Source organism: Panthera uncia, chromosome D4 (assembly GCF_023721935.1).
Source record: "Panthera uncia isolate 11264 chromosome D4, Puncia_PCG_1.0, whole genome shotgun sequence".
Lineage (NCBI taxonomy): Eukaryota > Metazoa > Chordata > Mammalia > Carnivora > Felidae > Panthera > Panthera uncia.
The window spans coordinates 63,640,228-63,667,740 of record NC_064807.1 but is presented as its reverse complement, the minus strand read 5'-3'; the positions used below and the strand labels follow the sequence as shown (position 1 = coordinate 63,667,740).

General features: G+C 36.5%; 1 protein-coding gene across 1 annotated transcript in view; it reads right to left on the bottom strand.

Moving 5' to 3' along the window:
- The window catches only part of SMC2 (structural maintenance of chromosomes 2), a 69,638-nt gene that overhangs the window by 10,808 nt on the left and 31,317 nt on the right, over positions 1–27,513 (bottom strand). The window contains exons 16-23 of the mRNA XM_049635511.1: positions 22,291–22,426; positions 19,863–19,987; positions 15,883–16,076; positions 14,772–14,915; positions 11,331–11,525; positions 8,666–8,866; positions 6,374–6,490; positions 172–332 (exon numbers count right to left, since the gene is read on the bottom strand). Of these exons, the coding sequence (XP_049491468.1) occupies positions 172–332; positions 6,374–6,490; positions 8,666–8,866; positions 11,331–11,525; positions 14,772–14,915; positions 15,883–16,076; positions 19,863–19,987; positions 22,291–22,426 (1,273 nt within the window). The remainder of the gene's footprint in view (positions 1–171; positions 333–6,373; positions 6,491–8,665; positions 8,867–11,330; positions 11,526–14,771; positions 14,916–15,882; positions 16,077–19,862; positions 19,988–22,290; positions 22,427–27,513) is intronic.

The following is a 27,513-nucleotide window of genomic DNA, read 5'->3' as shown; positions in this document are numbered from 1 at the left end:
CTACTATTTTAATCACAAGTTCTAACCACAATCTGCAGTCTTACATATTAACCTCCTTAAATTCTACATTTAAGATAGCTAAGCAAAACAAAACAGCAAATAGGTCGGCAATGAGATGATGGATTGTAAAAGAGGATTGAGAAATTCTAAATCTGTAAAGGGATTACTCACCTCTGACCACCACTAAGTTCAGTTAGGTTTTCTTTCCAAGTATTTCCTAAAGCAACCTTGAATTCCAGACCATCCAATACAGTTTGCCCCTCTGGTGGTGCAAGCATAGCATTAGCACCAGGCAAAAGAGTAGAAAAAATAGACCCAAAGTCCTTGTTAACCTGGATTAAATAAATAAATAAAATATTATAGAAGGCTTTCAAAGAATCAAATTTTGATATGTGTATATTCAATCCAGCAGATGCATTTTGTTGTCTGTTACTAACTCAGGTGTTGGCGAATTATGGCCTATGTGACAAATCTGGCCATGCCCATTCTTTTATGTTTTGTCTATGGCTGCTAGCACTAAAACAACAATCTAGTAACTGCAGCAGAGACTATATGGCTCACAAATCCAGAAATGTTTATTACCTGTTCCTTTGCAGAAATAATTTACTGAGCTCTGCTCTAACTTTTGATACCTTTGTAGGCCATACTATAGGAATCTTGAGAGACATACAACTGTATAAGACACTGAGCTTGGAGTTGGAGAAGCAGAAACAAACTTTTTGGCATAACATATTCTCTTCTAAATCTTGTTCTCGTTTGACTGCTTTGATAGGCCAGTGGTTATCAGCTAACCTTAAAAAGCCCAAGATGAGGGTAAAGTCTAGGAAAAAAAGAGTCATGAAATCAAACAACCAGATCTGTTCAAGGTGTTGACTGGTCCTTTTCTATAGGCTGTGTCTCAGCCAAAGAAGTTGTCAAAAGACAGGAAAAGGATTGGACCCCAACAGAAAAAGACTAAAGAAGCTGTTTGGCTTATCCCATCAAGCCCCAGTAGATTACCGAGAGACTTAGGGTCAATATTTTAGTTTGAAACTGGGTAATTTTTGTGCATATGCACTTGATTTGAGAATTTGGCCACCTGTCTTCAAATACGTGACTAATAACCTTAGTTCAGGAAATCTGAGAGTGTATACATACACATGCACAACCATGAGGATCTGACAGTCATGTTCTCTAGAGAAATCTCTAAATTCAAGTGCAAATAAACAGTTCATGAATATTTGTAGTAATAAGGACCTCTACATACCAACAATCAGCGCTACTGAATACAGATTTATCAAGGAATACAGTTTTAAGAGCAACTGAATACATGCTGGGCAGTACCCTACACAGAGGAAACAGGTTTTAGTTTTATCTGGGATACATTTCTACAGCTAAGTGAGGTTCACCACAATGGGAGAGGACCGCTGTCTTTTTTTGAGAATGATGAAGATAGCAGAGTATTCATAAACAGTTTTGGTTCTTTTGCTTTTCTTTAATTTTTTGGCCAGGCAGGAGAAAGACACTAAAGAGAGGATTAAAATAGTGGAATGCTACTCAACCCTGAACCCAAGTGAAAACTCCTCCAAAGAAGAAAAGAGAAACTTATTTATAGGCAAAATATAGCCCTATTCAAGATAGAAAATGCGTTATATTCACGGATAGATGAAAGATGAAATGCAATCAAATTCTGGAAATCTAATATGGTTAAGAAGGAAATAGAAAAATAAAAGACACAGCCAGTGCTGAAAATACTCTGGCTCTGTGAATTGAGTATGCTAGAAGCCAGAAGGAAGTATATAATACTGATAACACTATTACCTCAATAGGTTATTATGAGGATTAAGTGAGAAAATTACTATGAGAATAGTCCCTGACATATAATAAGTACTCAATAAATTTACCTGCTTTGAGACAACTCTGGAAATTGGGGGAACATCAATTTAAAGGATAAATTTGTACTTGCATTAATCCAGGAATCACGTGGAAAACAAGAGACAAAACCTCTCAGACCTAGTGTTATATCCACACTTATACAAGAGTAATGGGGCCAACTTTATGCATCCATTTAAAAAGAGACAAACACCACAGGGAGATGGAACACTGAAAATAAGTCCTAGGGTACTAAAAACCAGGTGACTGAAAGGGATAATTGTACTACCATTACTAAAAATGAAGTTTTCAGAATTCAGAATAATTACAGAATTAAAAAGCAAAAAAGAGGCAAGGTGCCCAATTAAATCCCAGAGGCATGGGACTGTTAAAGTACCAAACAGCATAGTAACTATGTTTGGAATCTTCTGAATGAGAGTCTTTTGCTAGGATGGATACAGGAAAACTTCCACATAAGTGGATAGGGAATTATCCTAAAGGAGACAAACATATGCAACTAGGGAAGCAGAAATAAAAGTAAAGAACTGTGAAATTTGCCAAAGTTGTCCTAAAACAAAACAAACGTACTTGGGATTTTGTTGAATGAGAATCCAGTGAAAAACAATTCTAAACCTCTTTGCTTACTGCCCCAAATTTAGAGCAACAAGGGTGACAGGAGTTGGCAACTAAAGACAATTTTAACTGGTCTTAATTTAGGAAAAGAGAATCCCAGTTTTTCCACCTCTGGCTATCTGATCTTAGGCTAGATCATCTATGTATGTATGCATTATCTATCCATTCATCCATCTGCCTTCCTACCTACCTATTCATTTTTAAATTTACATCCAAATTAGCATATAGTACAATGATATCAAGAGTAGATTCCAGTGATTCACCCCCTATGTATAACACCCAGTGCTCATCCCAACAAGTGTCTTCCTTAATGCCCCTTACCCATTTAGCCCATTCCCCCACCCCCAACTCCTCCAGTAACCCTGTTTGTTCTCTATATTTAAGAGTTTCTTATGGTTTGTCTCCCTCCCTGTTTTTATATCATTTTTGCTTCCCTTATGTTAATCTGTTTTGTATCTTAAATTCCTCACAAGTCATATATTTGTCTTTCTCTAATTTCACTTAGCATAATACCCCCCAGTTCTAGCCACGTAGTCGCAAATGGCAAGATTTCATTCTTTTTGATTGTCAAGTAATATCCAGTGTGTGTGTGTGTGTGTGTGTGTGTGTGTGTGTGTGTGTATACCACATCTTCTTGATCCATTCATGGACACTGGGGCTCTTTCCATACTTGGGCTATTGTTGATAGTGCTGCTATAAACATGGGGTGCAGGTGTCCCTTTGAAACAGCACACCTGTATCCCCTGGATAAATGCCTAGTAGTGCAATTGTTGGGTTGTAGGGTAGTTCTATTTTTAATTTTCTGAGGAAACTCCATACTGTTTTCCGGAGTGGCTGTACCAGTTTGCATTCCCACCAGCAGTGCAAGAGATCCTCTTTCTCTGCATCTTCTCCAACATCTGTTGTTGTGTGAGTTGCTCATTTTAGCCATTCTGACAGGTGTGAGATGGTATCTCATTGTGGTTTTAATTTGTATTTCCCTGATGATGAGTGATATTAAGCATTTTTTCATGTGTCAGTTGGCCATCTGGATGTCTTCTGTGGAGAAGTGTCTATTCATGCCTTTTGCCCATTTCTTCACTGGATTATTTTTCTGGTGTGGAGTTTGATAAATTCCTTGTAGATTTTGGATACTAACCCTTTATCTGATAGTTCATTTGCAAATATCTTCTCCCATTCTGCTGGTGCCTTTTTTGGAAAAAAAAAAATTTTTTTTTTTTACATTTATTTATTTTTGAGAGACAGAGCACAAGTTGGGGAGAGGCAGAGAAAGAAGGAGACACAGAATCCCAAGCAGCCTCCAGGCGCTGAGCGGTCAGCACAGAGCCCAATGCGGGGCTGGAACTGTGAAATCATGACCTGAGCTGAAGTTGGACGCTTGACCGACTGAGCCCCCCAGGCGCCCCAGTGTTGGTTGCCTTTTATTTTCTTATTTTTTACTGTTTACTGAGAGAGAGAGAGAGAGAGAGAGAGAGAGAAAGAGAGAGAAAGCGCAAGCTGGGGAGGGGCAGAGAGAGAGAGACACAGAATCCAAAGCAGGCTCCAGGCTCTGAGCTGTTAGCACAGAGCCCGACACAGAGTTGGAACTCACAAACTGTGAGATCATGACTTGAGTCAAAGTCTGAAGTTTAACTGACTGAGCTGCCCAGGAGCACCCCCACTGTTGGTTGCCCTTTAGTTTTACTGACTGTTTCCTTTGCTGTGCAGAAGCTTTTTATTTTGATGAGGTCTCAGTTTTCTTTTTGTTTCCCTTATCTCCGGAGATGTGTTGACTAAGCAGTTGCTGCGGCTGAGGTCAAATAGGTTTTTGCCTGCTTTCTCCCCTAGGGCTTTGATGGTTTCCTGTTTTACATTTAGGTCTTTCATCCATCTTGAGTTTAGTTGTGTGTATGCTGTAATAAAGTGGTCCAGGTTCATTCTTCTGCATGTCGCTGTCCAATTTTCCCACCACCACTTGCTGAAGAGACTGTCTTTATTCCATTGGACATTCTCTCCTGCTTTCTCAAAGATTAGTTGGCCATACATTTGAGGGTCCATTTCTGGGTTATCTATTATGTTCTATTAATCTGAGTGTCTTGTTTTTGTGCCAGTACTATACCATCTTGATGATTACAGCTTTGTAATACAGCTTGAAGTCCGGGATTGTGATGCCTCCTGCTTTGGTTTTCTTTTTCAAGATTGCTTTGGCTATTCAGGCTCTTTTCTGGTTCCATACAAATTTTAGGATTGTTTGTTCTAGCTCTGTGAAGAATGTTGGTGCTGTTTTGATAGGGATTGTATTGAATATGTACTGATTTGGGTAATACCAACATTTTAACAGTATTTGTTCTTCCAATCCATGGGCATGGAATCTTTTTCCATTTTTTTGTATCTTCTTCAATTTCTTTCATAGGCTTTCTATAGTTTCCAGTGCACAGATTTTTCACCTCTTTGGTTACGTTTTTTTCCTCAGTAGTTTATGGTTTTTTGTGCAACTGTAAATGAGATCGATTCCTTGACTTCTCTTTCTGTTGCTTCATTACTGGTGTACAGGAATGCAACCTATACCGATTTCTTTGCACTGACTTTATATCGTGCGACTTTGCTGAACTCATGGATCAGTTATAGCAGTTTTTTGTGGAATCTTTTGGGTTTTCCATAGAGTATCATGTTTCCATATAGAGTATCAAAGAGTGAAAGTTAGACTTCCTCCTTACCGATATGGATGCCTTTTATTTCTTTGTTATCTGATTGTTGAGGCAAGGACTTCCAATACTAGGTTGGATAACAGTGGCGAGAGTGGACATCCCTGTCATGTGCCTGACCTTAGGGGTAAAGCTCTGTTTTTCCCCATTGAGGATGGGGTGGGGTGGGTCTTTCATATATGACTTTCATAATCTTGAGATATGATCCTTCTATCCCTACTTTCTTGAGGGTTTTTATCAAGAAAGGATGCTGTGTTTTGACAAATGTTTTTTCTGCATCTATTGAGAGGATCATGTGGTTCTTGTCCTTTCTTTAATTGATGTGATGTATCATTCTGATTGTTTTGTGGATATCGAACCAGTCCTGCATCCCAGGTATAAATCCCACTTGGTCGTGGTGGATAATTCTTTTAATGTATTGTTGGATCTGGTTGGCTAGTATCTTATTAAGGATCAATTTAACCTTTCTAAGCTTTGATTTCTTCATCTGTAAAATATGGATGGTTAACTATCAGTTATGGAATTGTTTTAAGAGAAAACAGAGTATCTGCTTCATATGTGTTAACTAATAACATGTACAAAATGCTCTGCCAGAAATCTACACAATTCTTAATGATGAATTCTGAAATGCCATGAATAACTTGTAGGTGGTAAGGAATATGCCAATCTTGTTAGAAAAATGTCCTGATAACAAATATTTGAACTCTGTTGAGTCTGGGTAAGAAAAACCAAGGAAGTTAGAACAGAATGGATCATTGGGAAGTTTCCAACAATCAGAGCTTTCCCAGTCCAAAACCGAGCTTGCTTCCAGCTTCAAGCAGAGGGAGTGGGGTATGGCACATATTGGACAGACTCCAAGGTTTCAGACAAATAGCATCTCCCTTAAAGGTAACACAGACCTGGAAACAAGGTAAGGATGAAAAATAAAGAAAACTAGAAAGTCAGAAATTTAATATAACTTAAGGACCAGAGAAGTAGACTGTGAGACTATGATGTAGCGACACAAACTTAGCTTTGCATTATCAGTAGTACTCAAGTCCAAAAGTACAAAATGCATTTAAAAGTCAGGAGGTTTTAATTAAGGCGTGTGCCTCATTCAAACACAAATCAGCCATTTCAAATTCATCTTAGAGTATAAATCTATTGACAGTATTCTTCATGTTTGCCTCACAAAGAATAAATGATAATATTTTGGGTTCAAATACCTTTTGCCACGCAATATTTAGGGCTTGGTTTTTCTTCTGGTCAAGGTCTTCTATAGTTGCAAGGATTTTGGATTTATCATTTTCTACAATTCTCTTCTTCTTCATCAAGTCATTATACTGGTAAGATAAAAAGCATGCTTAATTGAAAAAATGTAAAATTTTCTATTCTAGAATTCAGTCAGGCATAGAGGTTTAGTTTGTATGTAGAATATATACACTTCTGTTTACCAGAAAGATACACTGCATTAAGAATCATAACGTGAACCAAATTATGAGAAAGGTAAATATATCGCCTATATGTAAAGTTTAGCTGCCATAATTAAGAATTTATAGGACAAGCTCCTGGGGTACTTTGATACTGATATTCTCATATCCTTCTAGCAGTCAAGGCAAAAAGGAAAATGTATGTAAACTCAAAAGTAGCCCTGCATGCTTTCTTCTTGAGGTCAGTCTTAGCAGTAACACAAAGTTTCAGTTCTTCACCATGATGTTCAAGTCCTACATAATTGGGCCCTTATTTATCTCTGACTTTTTGACATCCCAATCCTCCCCAGGGGCCAGCCATGTGGTCTTTTTTCAGTTCCTTGAACATAAGAAGCTCATTATATAGCCTTATAGCCCTTGCATTGTTCTCTCTTCCCTGAATGCTCTTTTTCTGTATACGACAGAATTGGTGCTTCAAGTTTCAGCTCAAACATCACATCTTCAGAATGGGCTTTTCCTGGTTCATGTAGAAACTCACTGAAAAAAATTTAAAGGAGGCTGCAAAGGGAGAATTACACCATAAGTAGCAACAGAACTTTATGAAAATCTTCTTAACTCATTTCTCCTCAAAGCCTCACATTTCAAGGAGTCTTCAAATTCTCCCTTAAATTGTAACCAGTTCTGTTAGCTTCCTTGCTGTCTCTCTCCTTTATAGCAAAGCTCCTAAAACCTCCTCTACATTTTTCTCTTATTCCTTGCATAATTCAATTTCTTATGTGTACAGACACAAAATACAACAAAACAAAACAAGGGTCACCTGGGTGGCTCAGACGATTAAGCGTCGAACTCTTGATTTCAGCTCAGGTCATGATCTCACAGTTTGTGAGTTCAAGCCCCATATCAGGCTCTGCGCTGACAGTGAGGAGCCTGCTTACAGTTCTGTCTCCTGCTCTCTGCCCCTCCCCATGCTCTCTCACTCTCTCAAATAAATAAACATAAAAAAAAAAAAAAGGCCATCTTGCTTATCAACAATAGAGTCTTCCCTTTGGGTAAGAAAGCGAGTTGGTGAATTCTTTAAAAAAAAAAAAAAAAAAGACCCAATTATTATTATCTAATAAAACCAAACAAGTGAACAAGTTTCACGATACACAGTTCAAATTCAGACCAAAGATTTTCTTCCACAAAACATATATTGCAAAGCTTTAATGGAGAAATAAAAACCAGCGGGAACATTATTTATAGAGAGATCACAACACGGGCATTATTAGCCTGTTTGGTATCTAACATAATACAGGTTCTTTGTAGATAGTAATGTCAATAACAATTTAAAAAAACCCAGTACAGCAAAACTTTTTAGAAGTAATGGAGCTCATAAGTATTGCCACTTTTAGAGAGTTCTCATAACTCTCTGATACAAATTCAAACAGAATCTTAGAAAAAATAAAGTATAGGGCATTATATAAAATTAGACTGCTATCTCCTATGGAGCTGTTGAGAATACGGATTGCTTTTCCCTGTGGATTTTTCTAGTGACACAGCGGATTCAAAGTTCTGTCAGGGTTGGGGAGATGATAACATTGCGTAAGTGAACATTAAAACAGAAGATGATGCTGGATTTACAGATTAGGAAAGGAGTGGTTATGCATATAACAATTTTAGTCATTACTTATGTAATGGTTCTAGTATACCCTAGAGTCAAAAGGAACACCGTATTTATGGAATGACTGGTAAGGAGGCAGACAGCAGAGTAGCCTTATTTTTCAAGGCCTTTTCAAGGCAACTGAAAGAAATTATAGAAATGGGAGGAGTAATCATGAAAAAATGTTCTTATTTATATCAAGAATAAGAAAAGGATAGATGGTATTCTGGGCAAAGCCAGTAGAAAAGCTTTTCAAGGGACAATAGACTATATAAATAATTGATGCAAAAACAAGTAAGAGAGAACTGAAAGGGAGAACAAGAAAACAAATCCAGTATCAAGAGCATCAAGCCAAAGATTGACTCTAGTAATTGCCACAAGGGTCACAGAGAGCTATTAGTGCTGCTCATGCCCTAAGGAGGCCAGAGAGTCCAAGGAAAAGGACTTACCCGCTCTTCAGCTTCTGTCAGTACATTCATAGCTCTCATGTTGACATTTCTTCCTAGTTTCTCCTTCATTTCTTGCAACTTCTGAAGTCTCTGACCAGCTTCTTTTGGGTTGTTGGTTTTGAAATCATAGGCACTATTAGGTTGCCCAAAGAGGTGTTTCTCTGCATTAATCCAGTCATAGTCCTTCAACATTTTGGAGACCTAGCCACGGAAGATAATGGAGGAATCTATCATTGTTTACAAACCGACATTTAAAAACTAGTTTCTGGGGCACCTGCGTGGCTTGGTCAGTTAAGCGTCCGACTTCGGCTCAGGTCATGATCTCACTGTCCGTGAGTTCAAGCCCCACGTCAGGCTCTGTGCTGACAGCTTGGAGCCTGGAGCCTGTTTCAGATTCTGTGTCTCCCTCTCTCTCTGCCCCTCCCCTGTTCATGCTCTGTCTCTGTCTCAAAAATAAACATTAAAAAAAAAAAAAATTAAAAAACAAAAACAAAAACTAGTTTCTTAAATGTTTACAAATTTTAAGTATTTAGGAGAAAACCCCACAATGACTCATCTGCAAAAATGAGGTTCACTGTTAGTATAGGTTTACTATTAAGTATGAATATTTTTACCTAGAGAATAGGTTAAAAAAAATTGTATAGGAAAAAGATTACTTAAGCATTAAAAGAAAAGCTAGCTCAGAGAAATTTATACATGTAAATCATTTCCATTAGAATAAATACAAGATAAGCCTCCTTCAGATTTTACCAAACTCAATCTATTGCTTCAAAAATAATTTGTGAAAATTAAAATTCTCCTAAGAATACTTAAGTCATAGATTTGGTAAATTTGTGGAAGCCTAATTCCGACTGATTATAATTCTTTTAATTTTTAATGTTTTATTTTATTTTTGAGACAGAGACAGAGCATGAACGGGGGAGGGTCAGAGAGAGGGAGACACAGAATCTGAAGCAGGCTCTGAGCTGTCAGCACAGAGCCCGATGTGGGGCTTGAACTCACAGACTGTGAGATCATGACCTGAGCCGAAGTCAGAAGCTCAACCGACTGAGCCACCCAGGCGGCCCTGACTGATGATAATTCTAAAATATACTAGGTAAATAAAAAGCTGCTCTAAACTTTGACTCCGTTGCCTAGTCACCCTCTTTTGACAAGGCACAGTAATGTATTTCTTTATATGGTAAAAAGAGTTAAAAAAAAATTTTAGATTATAGTGCTTAAAGAAGACTTTCTTCTACTAAAATCGTTCAAGGTTGGTTCTGACTGATAGAGTCTAATCCTTGTCAGTCTGTTTATCCTCATTAATTCCAGGGGAACAGTCTCACCTCCAGGCTCCAAAGATGATCATTTCCAATCTACCTTCCCTGCTGATCCATAGGCTCAATGAAAGCATTCTGGGTACATGTTGCTCATCCTTATCATTAGTGCCTGGCCTACTACTATCTGATACTAGTTGGTATGTAATTAATATTTGACCAACTATAGACTTCAAAGAATCCTGGACTTTTTAGCAGTTCCACTTTTAACTCTCCTTTTCACCTTAACCGTAAATAAAATCCCCTAGCAATCACCACTACTAGCACTTTCAATTACCAAAAACCTATTAACAGTAATATTAACATTGGTAACATTTCAGTGAATCCACTAATACTAGGCTACCAGGCTAATGGAAAATCAATACAAAAAAATATTAGGAAATTAGTGATGTGGCTATGAAAAAATATTTTCTTTAAGTGTGAGCCTGAACAGGCACACAGGACTCTTTCAGAGGGTGGGGTGACTATTTTGTATGTTCTGACTTTTTTGAAGTTAAATCTCATACTTTTAAGATGCTAAACAAGATTTAAAAGGCATCAAACGGTTACACACTCGTAAGAAAACATGATGGGCAAATTACTAAGATTTCATGAGTGCAGCCTCTTAACCAAGCAGCAAATTTCTGCAAAAGCATGTATTCTCTTTAATGTTTACTTATTTATTTTTGAGGGGGATGGGAGGGATAGAGAGAGGTGGTGAAAGAGAATCCTAAGCAGACTCCCCATTGTCAGCAGAGAGCCCGATGTGGGGCTCGAACTCATGAACTGTGAGATCATGACCTGAGAGGAAACCAAGAGTCAGACGCTTAACCGACTGAGTCACCCAGGTGCCCCAGAAAGAAACTTCCAGGAGTGAACAAAAAACTGAGATAACTTCAAAAAAGACAGCTGCTAGCACAACATCAGATTTCAGATGAGGCTGCAAAATTGACTATACTGATCCTCTTAAGGACATCTGGAAGCCAATTAAGTCCAGGTTTTGGAAGTTGCCTGTAAATATATATCGTTTACCTTATTTCAAAATAAATTGAAAACTCACAGGCAACAAAATATATAATCACAACTAATATATTAATCTGAATATCTGGGGATTAAAAAATGGCTAGTTCTATGGGAGACCACTGAAACATCTTATACATAGGAATAAATACCTGAAATTTAGAAAAATTTATGCCAGGTGGTAAAAATAAGCATTGCCGAGAAGCCATTAAAATAGCAGTAAGCCTCAAAATTCTGTTATACCGCATTTCTGCCATTTATACTGAATTCTCCATTGAGCACTTTACCAGAATATCTCAACTCAGAAGCAAAAATCTGATTACGAGTAGAAATAAACAACACAAACGTGCCTTTGCAGCAGCATCTTCAGCTTCCCGTTTATGTTTGCTGATGTTGTGGTCCAGTTCCTTAATTTTAAGCTGAGAATCATTGTTTTGTTCCTTGTGTGTTGCAACTTCAGCATATTTAGCTTTAATTACATTGTCTTGGGCTGTTATCACTTCTTTTTGCTTGGTCACCTCTTCTTGAGCTTTATTTACGGACTCCTGGAACAAATAGAAGAGGATATGTAGCAAAGTAATGTGGGAATATTTTTAGTTTATTAAAAGATCATCTAAAAAGCGTCTGGGCAAGATGGCAATGTGATTACAGGCAGATGGTCACCTAACCCTCTACATTGTATATCCCCATTAAAATGACTAATTAATTGGCATACAGGAGAAAACTTGTTCTATCACTAGAAAAAAGATAGGATACAGTGTTCGTGCTGGAAGCAACAAAGTTTCTGGGGATACAGTGAACTCCAGGAAACTGACTTGTGAGGTCTTAGTAAAGTGGCATTTCTGGGTAGTTAACAAGAAGATACTATGCCAGATCCCCACATGTCATTTATCAGGAAGGGAAGGACGTAGGCCGGGTTTTCTGCTCTTCCCTTTGTAGATATAAGCCATATTTATTGGTGCAACAGAAGGTCATAATGTTTGGTTCTAGCACAAGGGTCAAAACAGAAAAATACAAGAAACTTTTTTCAATAAATAGATTTGTGGCACAAAGAAAAACTTTGTTGCTTTGACTTTGAATATCCCCCTACCTCCCAAGGTTGGAGCTACTCAATGTCAGAAGTGGTAATTGTAACTGCAATTCAGTCTATCACCAACCTGCCCTGCAAATCCCATTGCTTCACCCAAATCTTGAAAGAACTCACACAAATATCTAAACCAAAAAAACCTAGTTCAACCCATATTTAGGTAGGGGGAAAACCAAAGTAGGACAACCTGCTTTAAGTTTCTGAGGAAGAATGGATCTTCATGATGCAAACCACAAGGAAAAATTTAGGAATGTTTTTAGGCATGCTCATTACGAAACAAGATGAGCAACAAAGAATACCTGATGTTATGGTTAGGGTACTCAAAGTGCCTTAATTTCCCTATAATGTTTAATCTGTGTCATCAGAGGTCTTTTGAGGAAAGAAAATAAAACATGACATTCATATAAAAACCTGAAGATATTTTAGCTTTTTGAAACCTGTGAAGAGAAACTGAAAAATACTCTGCTTAAGATATTAACCAAAGGGAAATATAAGTTTATTAACTAACACTGTATCTTTAAAAAAAAAAAAAAAAAGTGTTTATGAAGAAGATTCTCTCATGCCTACAGGTTAAAAACTGCAATGCAATTTTCACTGTTTTAACCTTTTTTTACAATGATAGGAAATCTGTTACTTAAGATTGAACAGAAATGAAATTTTAGTTTTGTTTGTCTAATTAGTAGGTAGTTTCTTTTCTTAGTTCCCTGGGAGTTTCCTTTGCTATTCTTATCTGCAAAGGAAACAATTTAGAATGCAGAGCCCAAAAAAACAACCTTTAACAACCAAGTGATCTATTTTATACTTCTCCATAAAGAGAAATGGAAGTATGTACATGTTCGGACTTTATTTAGATCAGGAAAGGAGTAGCTTATTTATTTTCACAATTATCTTTAAAAACATATCTAACTTTTAAAATTCTACAACATGATGTCCATGAAAGACAGCAAAAATATGCACGGGAAAAATGAGATTAAGACAACAAATCAGAAGGGAACTAAAAATATTTTTAAAAACTAAAATTTACTTTGGAGGCAAAATAAAAACTGAACAGAAATTAAAAAATTTAATCAGTAACACAGAACACAAAGCTGAAAAGCGTTTTGATCTTAACTTCAAAAAAAGTAGTTAAAAACTGTTCTATTGATTTGATAAATAATGGGTTAAAAACAAAAAACTTTAATTTATCCATGAAGAGAATCAAGAGGAAAGACCTACTTTCCAAAAACACCATAGGCTACAACAATTGCAACAATCATATCAAAGGAAAACATAAAAGCATGTAGAGGACACAAACAAGACAAAAATACCACACTGAAAACTGAATGGAACTACCCTGTTGAAAGCTATTACATTCAGTTAACATAAAAATCAATGTTAGTTACAAACGGTATCAATTAGCAACACGAAACAAAACTTAAAAAACATGATGAGTGTAGTCAGTGGTACTGTATATTTAAAAGTTGCTGAGACAGTAGATCTTAAAAGTTCACATCACAAAAAATATTTGTAACTGTGTGGTGAGGGATTAACTAGATTTATGGGTTGGTCTTTTTGCAACATATACAAATAACAAATCATTATGTTGTATACTTGAAATTAATATAGATCAATTATACCTCAATATGAAACAAAGCAATTCAAAGACAAAATCAAAGAAAGGGGCAAGAGAATTTCCAATATTCATTAGGGACAATCTCTAATAAAGATATACCACAGTATGAATTTGCAGGTGACAGAATGTCTTCATAACATTTGAAATACCCTCAGTCCTAAATCCATCCTTCACTTCCCTGCTTCTGATAGAACATTTCTCCCCAACCAGCTGCAACTATAGTCAGCCTCAACAGTAAAGGATGCTGTAAGGAAACTGTAGAAGGAAGAGGCTTTACTTCCCAGTTCTGGTGTGCTTTTCTCAAAGGCAAGTTTGTCATGTGCAAGGGCCAGCAACCTACATGGCTTCCCTGGCATCCAGCAGATGGGGAGAGGGGAACAGGGCTTTGCAACATGTTCACATGGGCTAATTTCCCCTACATCCCACGTGGCACTTCCCTATGGATGACTACCCATGGCACTCCAGCAAACTTCACAACCAGGGGGCCACAGTTACATCTTCAACTAGATCTGGTTTTCAGCCTATAGTTGCTATGGCTCTTTTCCAATTTGTTCCTTCCATGGGTGCACTCCCTCAGCCCTAAGGGTGGTAGTGGCTATTCCCTGTAAGGGCTGTTCCTATATAATTTAGAATTCTCTTTATTCTTTAGTGATCATCGTTATCATTCCAAACTCCGACTGTAGTTAAATTTTTTATTTAAACTCTGCCTGTTCAAATTACTGTGTAGTTTTCATCTTCTGAGTAGACCCAGATTAAAACAATTAGTAATATTATTTCAGGACTCTTTCTGGATCAGGAATCATCATTTTTGCCTCTCATCAAGACAAGAATGAAGAGGGGCACCTGGGTGGTTCAGTGGGTTAAGCGTCTGACTCTTCATTTCGGCTCAGGTCATGATCTCAGGGTTTGTGAGTTTGAGCCCCACATTGGACTCTGCTTGAGATTCTCACTCTCTGCCCCTCCCCCACTCATGCTCTTTCTCTCTCTCAATAAGTAAAGAATGAAGAGATCAAGACTTCTAAAGTCAAACATCTTCAAGCCAACATTTCATAAGTGGATTAACATTTGTAATTTCTCCAGCACGGTAAGTACCTTATTTTTAGCCACCTCAGCTGCCATTACTTCAATCTGACCTTCATAGGATTTGATAGCTTCATTTACAGCTTCAAGCTGTTGTTTATAGGATGCATGCTCTCTCTTGAGCTCTTCCAGCTCCAGAGTGATAGCTTCAACTTCCTAAAAGAATGTTATTCAGACATTCAACAGACTATTAACTACTGAAAAATAGATACATGTCAACAAAATTATTAAGAGTCCCATGCAAGTAACACCCACAGCTTATTCAACTACCAAAAAAACATGTAAGCTGCTTCTCCAGAAGAACTGAGGAGAAAGGAAATTTATTTTCCTTTAGTTAAACATTACAAATGTATGTACAGTTTTTACAGGTTCAAAGAACCGGGCATAAACTGTTTATTTTGTTATTTCTACAGGGAAAAACAATCTAGAATTCTACGTAACAGATAAATTAGCAAAGGAAAAGCCTTTTTTAAATGTCAAAAAAACCCAGCTGCTCAATTTTCTTCTTTCCCTCTATAGCCTTTCGTTTGTTAGAAAATACTTTGTGCAGCTATTTAGTGACAGAATATGAAGAAAAGCAGATTTAAATAGAATCATATAGAAAAGTGATGTAGAACAAAGCCTTTGGAGGCAGACAAGGCTAGGTTCAAATTCCATCTGTGGCACTATCAAAAGATAAAATCAGGTATCACCAGTCTACAACTGAATGGTACTTTGTAAATATAACATGCTTTGTCATGTATCAATCTTTCACAGGATCCATTCATAGATGATCACCAAATAGAAATGTCAACACTTGGAGCTGATAGGGCATACCTCCACCGCATGACATAAGCTTTGGTCTACTCTTAAGTGCAGCATTTACCAAAAGACAATTTTGCTCTTTCTCTAAAATTAGAAAAACAATGCAACCTATCCTTACCATTATGACACTCCATTACAGGGTTTTCAGAACGGAATGTTTTAATTTGACTCATACGACGCATAATTATTTCCTAAAGAAGCATACTGTGCTTTTAGATTTTGTGATGAACACTGATGAGTGAGGCTAACCCAAGATGCTCTACCACCTTCAGCTCTATACTGATGTTAAAGATTGGTTCCATTTCAAGAAAGGTATTACCTGTTGTTTTTCTTTCATTTTCTTGCTAGAAGCATCTGCTTTTGTTTTGGCAAAATCCAGTTTTTTCTGAGCATCCTTCAGTTCTCTCTCTCTTTCAGCTTCTGCATTTTTCATTTTATTCTCCAATACTTCATATTTTTCTTCTGCTTTTTTCTGAATTTCTTTGGTGTTTTTTAAAGTCTCCTCACTTTCCTCTGCATCATAAAGCAAGCAAATGTAGCTAAATGAGGTCCTTGAACTATTAGCAGTTATAGGCAATGGTTTATGAGTGCCTTATGAATTCACCTTTTAATAGAAGATATGATCTAAAGAATTTAGGCTAAAATTTAAAAAAACTGTTCCAACCTTATTCCAGAAATGCTACGTTGAAACATAAACCCTGCCTAAGAACCACACTTGAATTACCTAAAGACTATGAGGAAATTATTTCCCAGCCTATGAAACTGAGTAACAAATTTTGTCTTTAACTTACTAAAAAGATCACAGACCACCTTTTAATATACTTGTAATATGCTTCCTAAGCCAAAATCAGGAGTATAACTATGGTATTTCTCCTTTACTTAGTGGACAAAAAGCTTAATTTCATAAACAAACTTACATTGTATTCTTTGCCTATTTAGCTCTAATTTGTACAGGAAAAAAAGCAAGATAAAATGAGTAGATTAGTGTCACAATTGCCATACACTGTGTTAGAATGCAGATACAAATACAACCCTGGAGACCATTAACTACATAATATCCTATGCTACTTTTCAGTGCACAATATCACTGCAAATAAAAATCAAAGAAAAAATTTAAAAAGTACCTTAAAACAAATTAACATGGAAATACAACATACCAAAACTTAATGGGATGCAGCAAATGCAGTTCTAAGAGTGAAGTTTATAGCGCTGCCTCCATCAAGGAAGGAGAAAAATCTCAAAAAACCTGACACATAAAGGAACTACAAAGCAAAAAACAAAGCTCAAGGTTGGTAGAAGGAAGGAAATAAAGATCAGAGCAAAAGTAAAATGAAAGAGACTAAAAGATAATAGAAAAGATTAATGAAAGTGAAAGCTACTTCTCAGAAAGAATTGATACACCTCATGCCAGCCTAAGAACAAGAGAGGAATCAAGTAAAATCAGAAAAACGAGGGAGACACTACAACTGCTACCACAGAAACAAAGGATCCCAAGAGAGTATTATAAACAATTATATGCCAACAAATTGGACACCCTAGAAGAAACAATAATTCCCAGAAATATACAACCTACGAAGACAATCATGAGAAACAGAAAATCTGAACAGACCAATTATTAACAAGGAGACGGAATCAGTAATCAAAAATCTCTGAATTTTTGATTGAATTCATTTGAGTGAATTCATAAGAGAAAAAAAAAAAGAAAAGAGAAAGGCATCCAAATTCGAAAGGAGTAAAACTTTCTCTAGATGATCTATTATATATAGAAAACCCTAAAGATTTCACTAAAAAACTGTTAGAATAGACAAATTCTGTAAAGTTGCAGGATATGAAATCAATGTAAAAAAATCTGTTGCATTTCTATACAATAATAACTATCAGAGAAAGTAAGAAAATAATCCTACTTATAATTACATCAAAAAGAATAAAATACCTAGGAATAAATTTAACCAAGAAGGTAGAAAGAACTGTACACATAAAGCTATAATGCACTTATTGATAAAACAAACTGAAAAAGACACAAATAAATGGAAAGATATTCAGTGCTCATGGACTGGAAGAATACTGTTAACATGTCCATACTATCCAAAGCAATCTATAGATCTGTTAAAAATCCCTATCAAAATTCTAATGGCATTTTTTCAGAAACAAACGAATCCTAAAATCTGTATGGAATAGCCAAAGCCATCTTAAGAATAACAAAGGCAGAGGCATCACACTCCTTATTTTAAATTATATTACAAAGCTATAGTAATCAAAACAGTATGGAATTGGCATTAAAAATAGACAAACCAGGAGGGGTTGTGGGAGAGGGGATGGGCTAGATGGGTAGGGGCATTAAGGAATCTACTCCTGAAATCATTGTTGCACTATATGCTAACTAATTTGGATGTAAATTAAAAAAAAATAAAATTATAAAAAAAAGACACACCAATCAATGGAACAAAACAGAGCCCAGAAATAAAGTGTCGTAAACCCATGCATGAATGGTCAAAGGAGCCAAGAACATACAATGAAGAAGGAACAGTTTCTTCAATTAATGGTGCTTAGAAAACTGGACAGCCACATGCCAAAGAATGCAACTGCACCATTATCTTATACTACATATCAAAATTAACTCAATAGGTTAAAGACCTGAATGTAAGTCCTGAAACCATAAAACTCCTAGAAGAAAACATAAGTGATAAACTCCTTGACACTGGTCTTAACAGTGATTTTTTTTGGACTTCACACCAAAAGCAAACACAACAAAAGCAAAAATAACTGGGACAATTATCAAACTAAAAAGTTTCTAGAGAGCAACAAATTGAAAAGACAACATAATTAATGGGAGAAAATATTTGCAAATTATATCGATGAGAGGTTAACAGCCAAAATATGTAAGAAACTCCTACAACTCAAAAGAAAAAGCCAAACAGTCTGATTAAAAAACGGGTAGAGTATCTGAATAGACCTTTTTCTACAGAAGATACATAGTCACCCAGTACATGAAAAGATGCTCAACATCACTAAGCATCAGGGAAATGCAAATCAAAATCACAATAAGACAGATACACGTTAGAAGGGCTATTATCAAAAAAAAAAACAAGAAATAACAAGTGTCAGAGATGATGTGGAGAAAAGGGAATCCCTCATGCACTGTTGGGAGGAATGCAAATTACTGCAGCAACTATGTTAAACAGTATGGAGGTTCCACAAAAAATTAAAAATAGATATGATGTAAAAGTTCTACTCCTGGGTATTTGAAGAAAACAAAACAGTAACTCAAAAATATATACACACCACAATGTTCACTGCAGCATTATTTACAATAGCCAAGATATGGAAACAACTTAGGTAAGCATCTACTCATGGATAATGGGTAAAGAAAATGTGTGTGTATATATACTGGAATATTACTCAGCTATAAAAAAAAGAATGAGATCTTGCCATTTGCAAAAACATGGATGGAACTCAAAGCCATTATACTAAATAGAAAAAAGAGAAAGATAAATACCATATAATATCACTTACATGTGGAATCTTAACCAATTAAAAAAATCTTAGTACAGAGAACAGATTGGTGGTTGCCAGAGGTAGGGGGTAAACAAAATGGGTAAATTTTTTAAATTTTATAAAAAGGAAAGAAAATATTAGTGGGTAATAGGTAGGTGGATATTGTCCTATGGAATGAGAAAAACTAAAACTACTCTATACAATTAAATTCTAATTAAAAGTGTAAGACAAGTTCTTAAAATGAGGGTTCTGTAGAAGCAGCTATAAATTGAATTAAACATTAAAAGTTTCTGTTTAACAAAAATCCTATGAACAAAATTAAAAGACAAGCACATAAACCAAAAGATATTCATAATGCAGATAATCTATAAGAAATCGTAACTCTTAAGTATGAGAATAGAAACAAACCATAAGCAAGTCAATAGGAAAAATGGTTGAAAGAAGTAGAATATTCACAGAAGTAGAAACCAAAAGGTCTGAGGAACAGATCAAAGATTCTAGGCTTCCCCTGCAATATCTGCAGGTGAAAACAGTAATGTGCTACCTCTTTCTAACAATCACATTGGAGATATTTTAAAGACTTTCTAGAAAAGAAAGGATTTAGAGAACTGACAACTTTCATATGCCACTGGTGAAATGTATACTGCTCCAAATGGGCAGAACTTGGCAATATAATAATAGTATCTAATAATTAAAATATTTAAGGTAACTAATTCAAACAAATATATAATAAAGATGAGATCTAAATATCTAAAGTAAGGTTATCAGTATAAACAGAGGACGCACAGAATGTTTTTATCTTACCAATGGTTTTTTTAAGGGCATCTAATTCTTCTTGTTGCTTGTGATAGGAGCTTTGCTGGAGCTTGGTTTGTAATAAATCTGCCTCCTCAGTTTTCATCTCCCACTGCTGTTTTAGTTGGCGATACCTTAGAAAAAAAGAAGTTTACAATAAATGATCACAACTTTTCTGATATTTGAGACATGCATTCAAACAATAGGCTCTTACCTAAAATAAACTCACATACAATATAAACAATTTTTTTTATGTGTATTTATTTCTGAGACAGAGAAAGACAGAGCATGAGTGGGGAGGGGCAGAGAGAGAGGGAGACACTGAATCCGAAGCAGGCTCCAGACTCTGAGCTGTCAGCAGAGCCCGATGTGGGGCTAGAACTCACAAACCATGCGATCATGACCTGAGCTGAAGTTGGTTGCTCAACCGACTGCGCCACCCAGGTGCCCCTCAATATAAACAATGTTAAGATGCCACTTATTACAAGAATAGTTTTGAAGACTCAGTTTTTGAGGAATCAAATTCAAGTCTGATTTGATCACCGAAGGTAAACGACTCTAAACGGCCAAGGCTGACAACTATTTACAGAAATATTCTTAATTTTAGAAAGCACTAAATATAACCTTTAAATAAATAGGTTTCCTTAAAAATGGTCTCTTCTACTGAGCCTTACCAAGAAGAAAAACTCCAAACTCCACAACAGCTTCCCACAAGAATACATTAATATGCAACAATCACACAAAATTTCAAAAATCTGGTTATCAATTCCCATTTTCAAATACTAATAAAAAGTTCCCCCCAACATTCTGTAATGAGACTGATAGTTTTAAAAGACCTAGTACTGAACTAAACATTACATTGTGCTCTTCTTGCAAACCCTGTAATCTAGCCCATTTCTAGCTGCTTAATATTTTCTTTGGAAGGTATTTAGCTAATTCAGCCGCAGTGAAATATCAAGTTGTAATAAATTCACAAGGCAGCTTGACACTAGAAATTCATGAGGTCTGAGGAAAAAGGAAGCAACTTATAAAACATAAATACTCCCTTGAGTATTCTTGGCTGAGAATGCTTGACAGCAATTAAAACTGTAATTTTAAAGCCATTTTTCAATTCATTTAAAAATGGGGAGTATAGAAACTTGAAAAAAAAAAAGATAAAAGCTATTTTCCTGATATGGTCTGTGAAAGAATGGCTTTAGTTGATACTTCCACTCTCATATTTTTAAAAATCTATTTCCTTTCCTTGACCTCAATGCCACTATCAGTCCACAAGACAACTCTGCAAAATAAATGATCCAATACTACTGAATAAAGGTAACAGCACCAAGCCAAATGCCAGCTGCAAACTCATTGCCTTGCCAAAGTTTCCACAGATATTCACTTTTTGGTAATTTATGTTAAAGAAGGTAAAAGCAGGCTTTGTATGTATATGTTTGAGAGTGGGACATTTTGATATAATATCTATGTTGGAATGACCACTTTGACTAATTATGAGCATCTCTTCTATACATATAATATTCCAAAAAAGTCTTGGCAACATTCTAAGTTTTGATAATTTCAGAAGATGAATGTTTAAAATTTACAAAACCATATATATTTTGAAGTTTATTTATATATGATTTTTAACCTTTGTTCAGTATTGTGAATTCTGAATAAAATGTCTGATTTTAATTTTAACTCAGTTCCCATTTGTCATCTTTGGAGACTGTAGGTTTGTGGCATTTTTCCTCTTAGAACTCAGTGTTACCTAACATGTTTTACCAATTTAACTTTGAAAGCAAGAAGAAGGAAGAGATTTATCTGTTTGGTTCGCTGCTGTATTCCCAGCTCCTACAAGAGTACTGGGCACTGACGTTAAGTGATGAAAAGATACATGAGGTAGCATGACGCCAATTTAAAAAAAAAAAAAAAAAAAAAAATGTACCTGTATCATACACAAACAGAAGTAATATTGAAAGGTACACATACATATGCATACCCATACCCCTACAAAAGAAACACAGTAAGGAAACACTTTAACAGTGACTTTCTTACATGCCTCAGTAGGCAGCTCAGTGATCTTTAATAATCTATAGGATAGCCACGATGCTACTAAACTTAATGTTGGTATCTGATCAATGCTACATTGTGTATCATTTCAAATCAAAGACTCCAGTACCCTCTGGTATCAACATCCAGAGTATGGATTTCCCCACCAATCCCAGTAGAATGTTAACAGTGTATCTCAACAGGGAAAGAAAAATATTTGGCTGATGTTTTTTCTTCCTTTTAATTAGCTTTCCCTAATTTCTTATAACAATGACATTCTTATCAGAAAAAGCTAACTGATAAAAGTCAGAAGTTGTATTTCTTTAGCTAAAATTCTTTCATCTTCTACCATGCAAATCTTTGACCAAAAAGAAACTTAAAAATACAACTTAATTCAACAAAGTCTTACTTTTCAGCTGTGTTTTTAAGACCTGCTAATTCCTCATCTAGAGCCTGTAGCTCATTCTCCTTAATTCTCAGCTCATCTTGAACACCTTTCAGTTCTTGAAACTTGGTTAAAATAGAAGCTGCCTGGGATCGAGCACCTGATTGAAGCAAATTGAAACAGACCTTAGTCATTAAGTTACCACATATTTAGTAAACAATAAAAAAATTTCTGAGAATTATACTTGAAAAGATTCAACAGCAAATCTTTTATAGTGAGCTTATGAAGATACAGATTTCAATGCATCATTGGAATCTCAGGACATACATACTTGATAAGAAATGCTTCTAAGAAGATGTGATGGATTATTCATTCAAATAATCACTGCCCCTGCCTTCTAGGCCCACCCCTCCCAGGGCCACTAATCTCTCCGATAGTATCAGCTTAGCCACGTGATTGGCTCTGGCCAATGAAATGAAAAATGTGCCTTTTTTGAAAGTAAGCTTAAAAGGCAGCACATAATTCATCATTTGTCTCCTCTCTCCTATGAGAAAAGCATGTTCAAAGTAAGGGCTATTTTTCCTTCAGTCTGGGTCCCACAATGAGAATAACACTGAACAGAAATAACTGATCTACAGGTAAAGAAGCATAATTATTGAATGAACTTGTAAACCATTGGGATTTGGGGGCTATTTACTACCACATCATAACCTGGCCTGAACTTTGATATAGCAGAGGAAGCAGCTAAATTGGTTTCACTTTACAAACAACTGTGAATGTCTGACAATACTAGGTTACATTGGCAAGAATACTCTAGGTTTGATGGGAGAATACAAAAGTCAATTAGCAATGCTATTATGAGCACTTTGTTATTTGTTAATATGATAAAGAGTTGCATATTTGCCATTCCTAAGTAGGAACTTCAAGAACATCCAAATCAATGAAATCTAAAGTTTCTCCTATTTTAGATACTTAATATTTGATCTCTCTTTATCCTCCAATTGCAGATACTAATCCTCTTATTGTATTCTTTGTTGGCTATTGTTTTCTTGGCCTAGAAAGAAATTATGTCACTTAGTATCTTAACAGGCATTATTCAGTCTCTTGGTTTGGTTAAAGGCACAAACTGTAAAAACAGACTACTTGAATTCAAATCCTGGGCTTTGCCACTTACCAGCAAGTTATTTCACTGCATACTGGAGATGACAGTAATATACTCCCCATATAGTTGCTATAAGGATGAAAAAGCACTGAGAATAGATCTTCATTAAAGGATAAAAATGTCCTCTATCTGCATTGCCCAGTTACCCATTAACTATTAATGGTCACTGGGTCCTTGAAATGTGACTAGTACAATCGAGGTTATTATTTTTATTTATCTTATTTAAATGTAAACAGCCACGTATGGCTACTGTACTGGACAGCACAGTCTTACAGTGTTGCCTGGTACTAAGTACTATTCAGTCTGTTATTACTCGACCACTCAACATAGATCTGCAAATTCAATGTGACAAACATAAGAAGAATATGATCATTATCTTATTCTCAAGGGTAGATTTAATTTTTTCTTTTACTTTTGAAAGGAGAAGTGACATACAAAAATTCGAAGTTAGTGTTTCCTGATGAAGTGGGCAAAGTAAAAATGTACTGAATAAAAAAATTTCCCAGTGGCTAGAATATCCTAATAGGGCAAAATGCAAGAAAAACAAAATAAAAACAAAACAGGAACAGACTACATGAGAAGAACAGAAGAAAGCAATACTGTTGATTACTAAGCTGTGAGCTCCTTGAGGGCTATGACACTTTATAATTTCTCAGTATTATTAAGTAGCTGTGACACAGTAGGTATTCAAAAGAAAACCCAATCCTTAAATTAGGAATAGAACTCTGGATTAAGTCATTCCAAACCCACACTTCCCTATTTTAAAAACAAAACAACAAAAACCCCCATCCTATTTACCACACAGAATTTTGAGGACAAAATGATATAAAACCTACCTTCAAGATTTGTGGGGAAGATGGAAGCAGAGTAGGAAGACCCTAGGCTCACCTCGGCCCCTGAATCTAATCAAATCACCTGAAATACCCCAGAAATTGACCTGAACTGCAGAAGAAACTCCACAAGGAAAGGCAGAGAAGAGACCACATCAAAGAAGGCAGGAAGTGTAGAGACACAGTTTGGGAGAGAAACAGATTGTGGCCACTGTGGTGGGGTGGGAGCTGCAGTCACAGAGACGCACGAGCACATAGAATACAAATCCCTGTAGCAATTGGCTTCAAAAGAAAGAGGGACCAAATTTTGTGAGTTGTGGCAACCAGTGGGGATTAAAACCTGGAGTTCTAAAGGTCAGCATGCTTGGCTATGGGAAAGCCCCAAGGGTACTGGAGCCCCTCTTTGGAGACACAGTGGGGCAAACAGCCTGCTACAAACAGTATTGTAACTGCTTTCTGAAGAGCATCTGGGGCACATGGTGGGGAAGCTGTGAGCTCATCTGGAAGCTTGTCCCAGAGAGGCAGCATTCACAGAGAGATCCCTTTAGGACAAAGAACTAGCAGGCGCCATTTCCCTCCCTGCTCCTCAGCATAAACACAGGGCCATCTGTGGAAACCAATACAGCACAGACACTTGCTACCTAACATGCTTATACCAAGTTCCATCTCCCATGCCCAGGTAGATGCACCCTTCCCAGTCATGCTTGCCTCAAGTCCCATCACTGTAGGCTCCTACCCCCAAAAGACCAGTCCAACCCTTGCCAACACATATCTCCAGACACAGGAGTTTAAAATTTTTTTTAATGTTTATTTATTATTGAGAGACAGACACAGAGCTTCAGCAGGGGAGGGGTAGAGAGAGGGAAGACACAATCTGAAGTAGGCTCCAAGCTCTGAGCTGTCAGCACAGAGCCCGACACGGGGCTCGAACTCAAGAACTGAGATCATGACCTGAGCCGAAGTTGGTCGCCCAACCAACTGAGCCACCCAGGTGTCCCTCCAAACCTATGATTTTATGCAGCCTCGACTCCACTGGCAATAGGTCTCATTTCACAAGGAGACTAGAGCATACCTAGTTAATAAAATGCTTCACATTCAGGCCAGAGACCAAACACTGCCCATGACAGGCAAAAAGAGCTGCTGTAGACCACTGGCCTGAAGGATAAAGAGGCCAGTACACAACAGCAGAACGTACACAGGACACACTGTAGATACTCCCAGAAACTCCAAACCTGGAGAACAGGGGATGCTATACTCCAGGGAACTCTTCTCCATCAGGCCATTACCATTAAAAACAGAAGATGTAACTGACTTTCCTAACACATGGAAACAGGTAGAGACTTAGACAAAATGAGAAGACATAGGAATTTATCCTAAATGAAAGAACATGATAATGCCACAGCCAGAGATCCAAACAAAACACATACAAGTAACATGACTGATAGAAAACTTAAAGTAATAATCATAAAGATACTGCACTTGAGAAAAAAGTGGAAGACATCAGTGAGACCCTTAATACAGAGATAAAAAGAACCAATCAGTGAGGAAGAGTGCAATAGATGAGATTACAAACACCCATGATGCAATGGAAGAGAAACAAATTAATTACCTAGAAGACAGAGGGGTGGAAAATAATCAAACTGAACAGAAGTGAGATAAAAGAATTATTCAAAAAGTGAGTATACTAAGGGAACTCAGTGACCCCATCAAATGTAATATTATTTGAATGGTAGGGATCCCAACGAATAAGACAGAGAAAAGGGGGCAGAAATTTTGAAGAAATAATACTTGAAGACTTCACTAATCTGGGGAAGGAAACATGTCTACTTCCAAGAGACACAGAGAACCCCCAACAGAATCCACAAAAGCAGATTCACACAAAGATATATTGTAATTAAAATATCAACATGTAGTGATAAACAATTTTAAAAAGGAGCAAGACAAAAAATAACAGTAACATACAAGGGAAACCCCATAAGGCTATCAGCAGCTTTCTTAGCAGAAACTTTGCAGGCCAGAAGGGAGTGGCCTAACACACTAAAAGTGCTGAATGGGAAAAATAGGCAGCCAAGATTACTTTATGAAGCTAGGCTATCATTCAGAATAGAAGGAAAAGTAGTTTCCCAGAGAAACAAAAATGAAAGGAGTTCATGACCACTAAACCAGACCTGCAGGAAACTGACTGGAAAGGAAAGACCAAAAGTGACCATATGTAAGCGGGAGACACAGAAGTTACAAAAATAAGTATTTCTGTAGAAAATCAGTCAAAGAATTGACAAAATACAAAGATGTAAAATGTGACACTAAATACCTAAAAGGTGGGGAGGAGAGCAGTAAAGAATGGGTTCAAACTTAAGCAAATCACATAACATAGACTGCTATATGCAAAAGACGTTATATACAAATCTAATGGTATCCAAATAGAAAAGTAGAAATAGACATGCAAAGGATAAAGAACAAGGAATGCAAATATAGTACTAAAGAAAACCAGCACACCATGAAAGAGGAGAAAGCATGAGGGAAAAACTTCAGAAACAAAACGACAATAAGTACCTACGTGTCAATATTTACTTTGAATGTAAATGGACTAAACGCTCCAATCAAAAGACATAGGGGGACAGAATGCAAAAAAGACCCAACTATATGCTGCCTACAAGAGACACATTTCAGGGGCACCTGGGTGGCTCAGTCAGTTAAGCATCTGACTTGGGCTCAGGTCATGATCTCACGGTTCTTGAGTTCAAGCCCCATGTTGGACTCTGTGCTGACAGCATGGGGCCTGGAGCCTGCTTCAGATTCTTGTCTCCCTCTCTCTCTCTCTGCCCCTCCCCCACTCAGCCTCTGTCTCTCTCTCTCAAAAATAAACATTTAAAAAAAAAAAAAGAGAGACACATTTCAGACCTAAAGACACCTGAAGGTTGAAAATGAGAGAACGGAGAGACATTTATCATGTAAATGGATGTCAAAAGAAAGCCTAAGTAGACATATTTATATCAGACAAAATAGATTTTAAAACAAAGACTGTAACGAGAGACAAAGAGGGACACTATATAATAAGAAAAGCAACTATCCAACAAGGAGACATAACAATTTTAAATATTTATGCACTCAACATGAGAATACACAAATATAAAAAATAGTTAATAACAACATAAAGGAATTAATCAATAGTCATACGATAATAGTAGGGGATTTTTTTTTTTTTTAATTTTTTTTTTTTTCAACTTTTTTTTTTATTTATTTTTGGGACAGAGA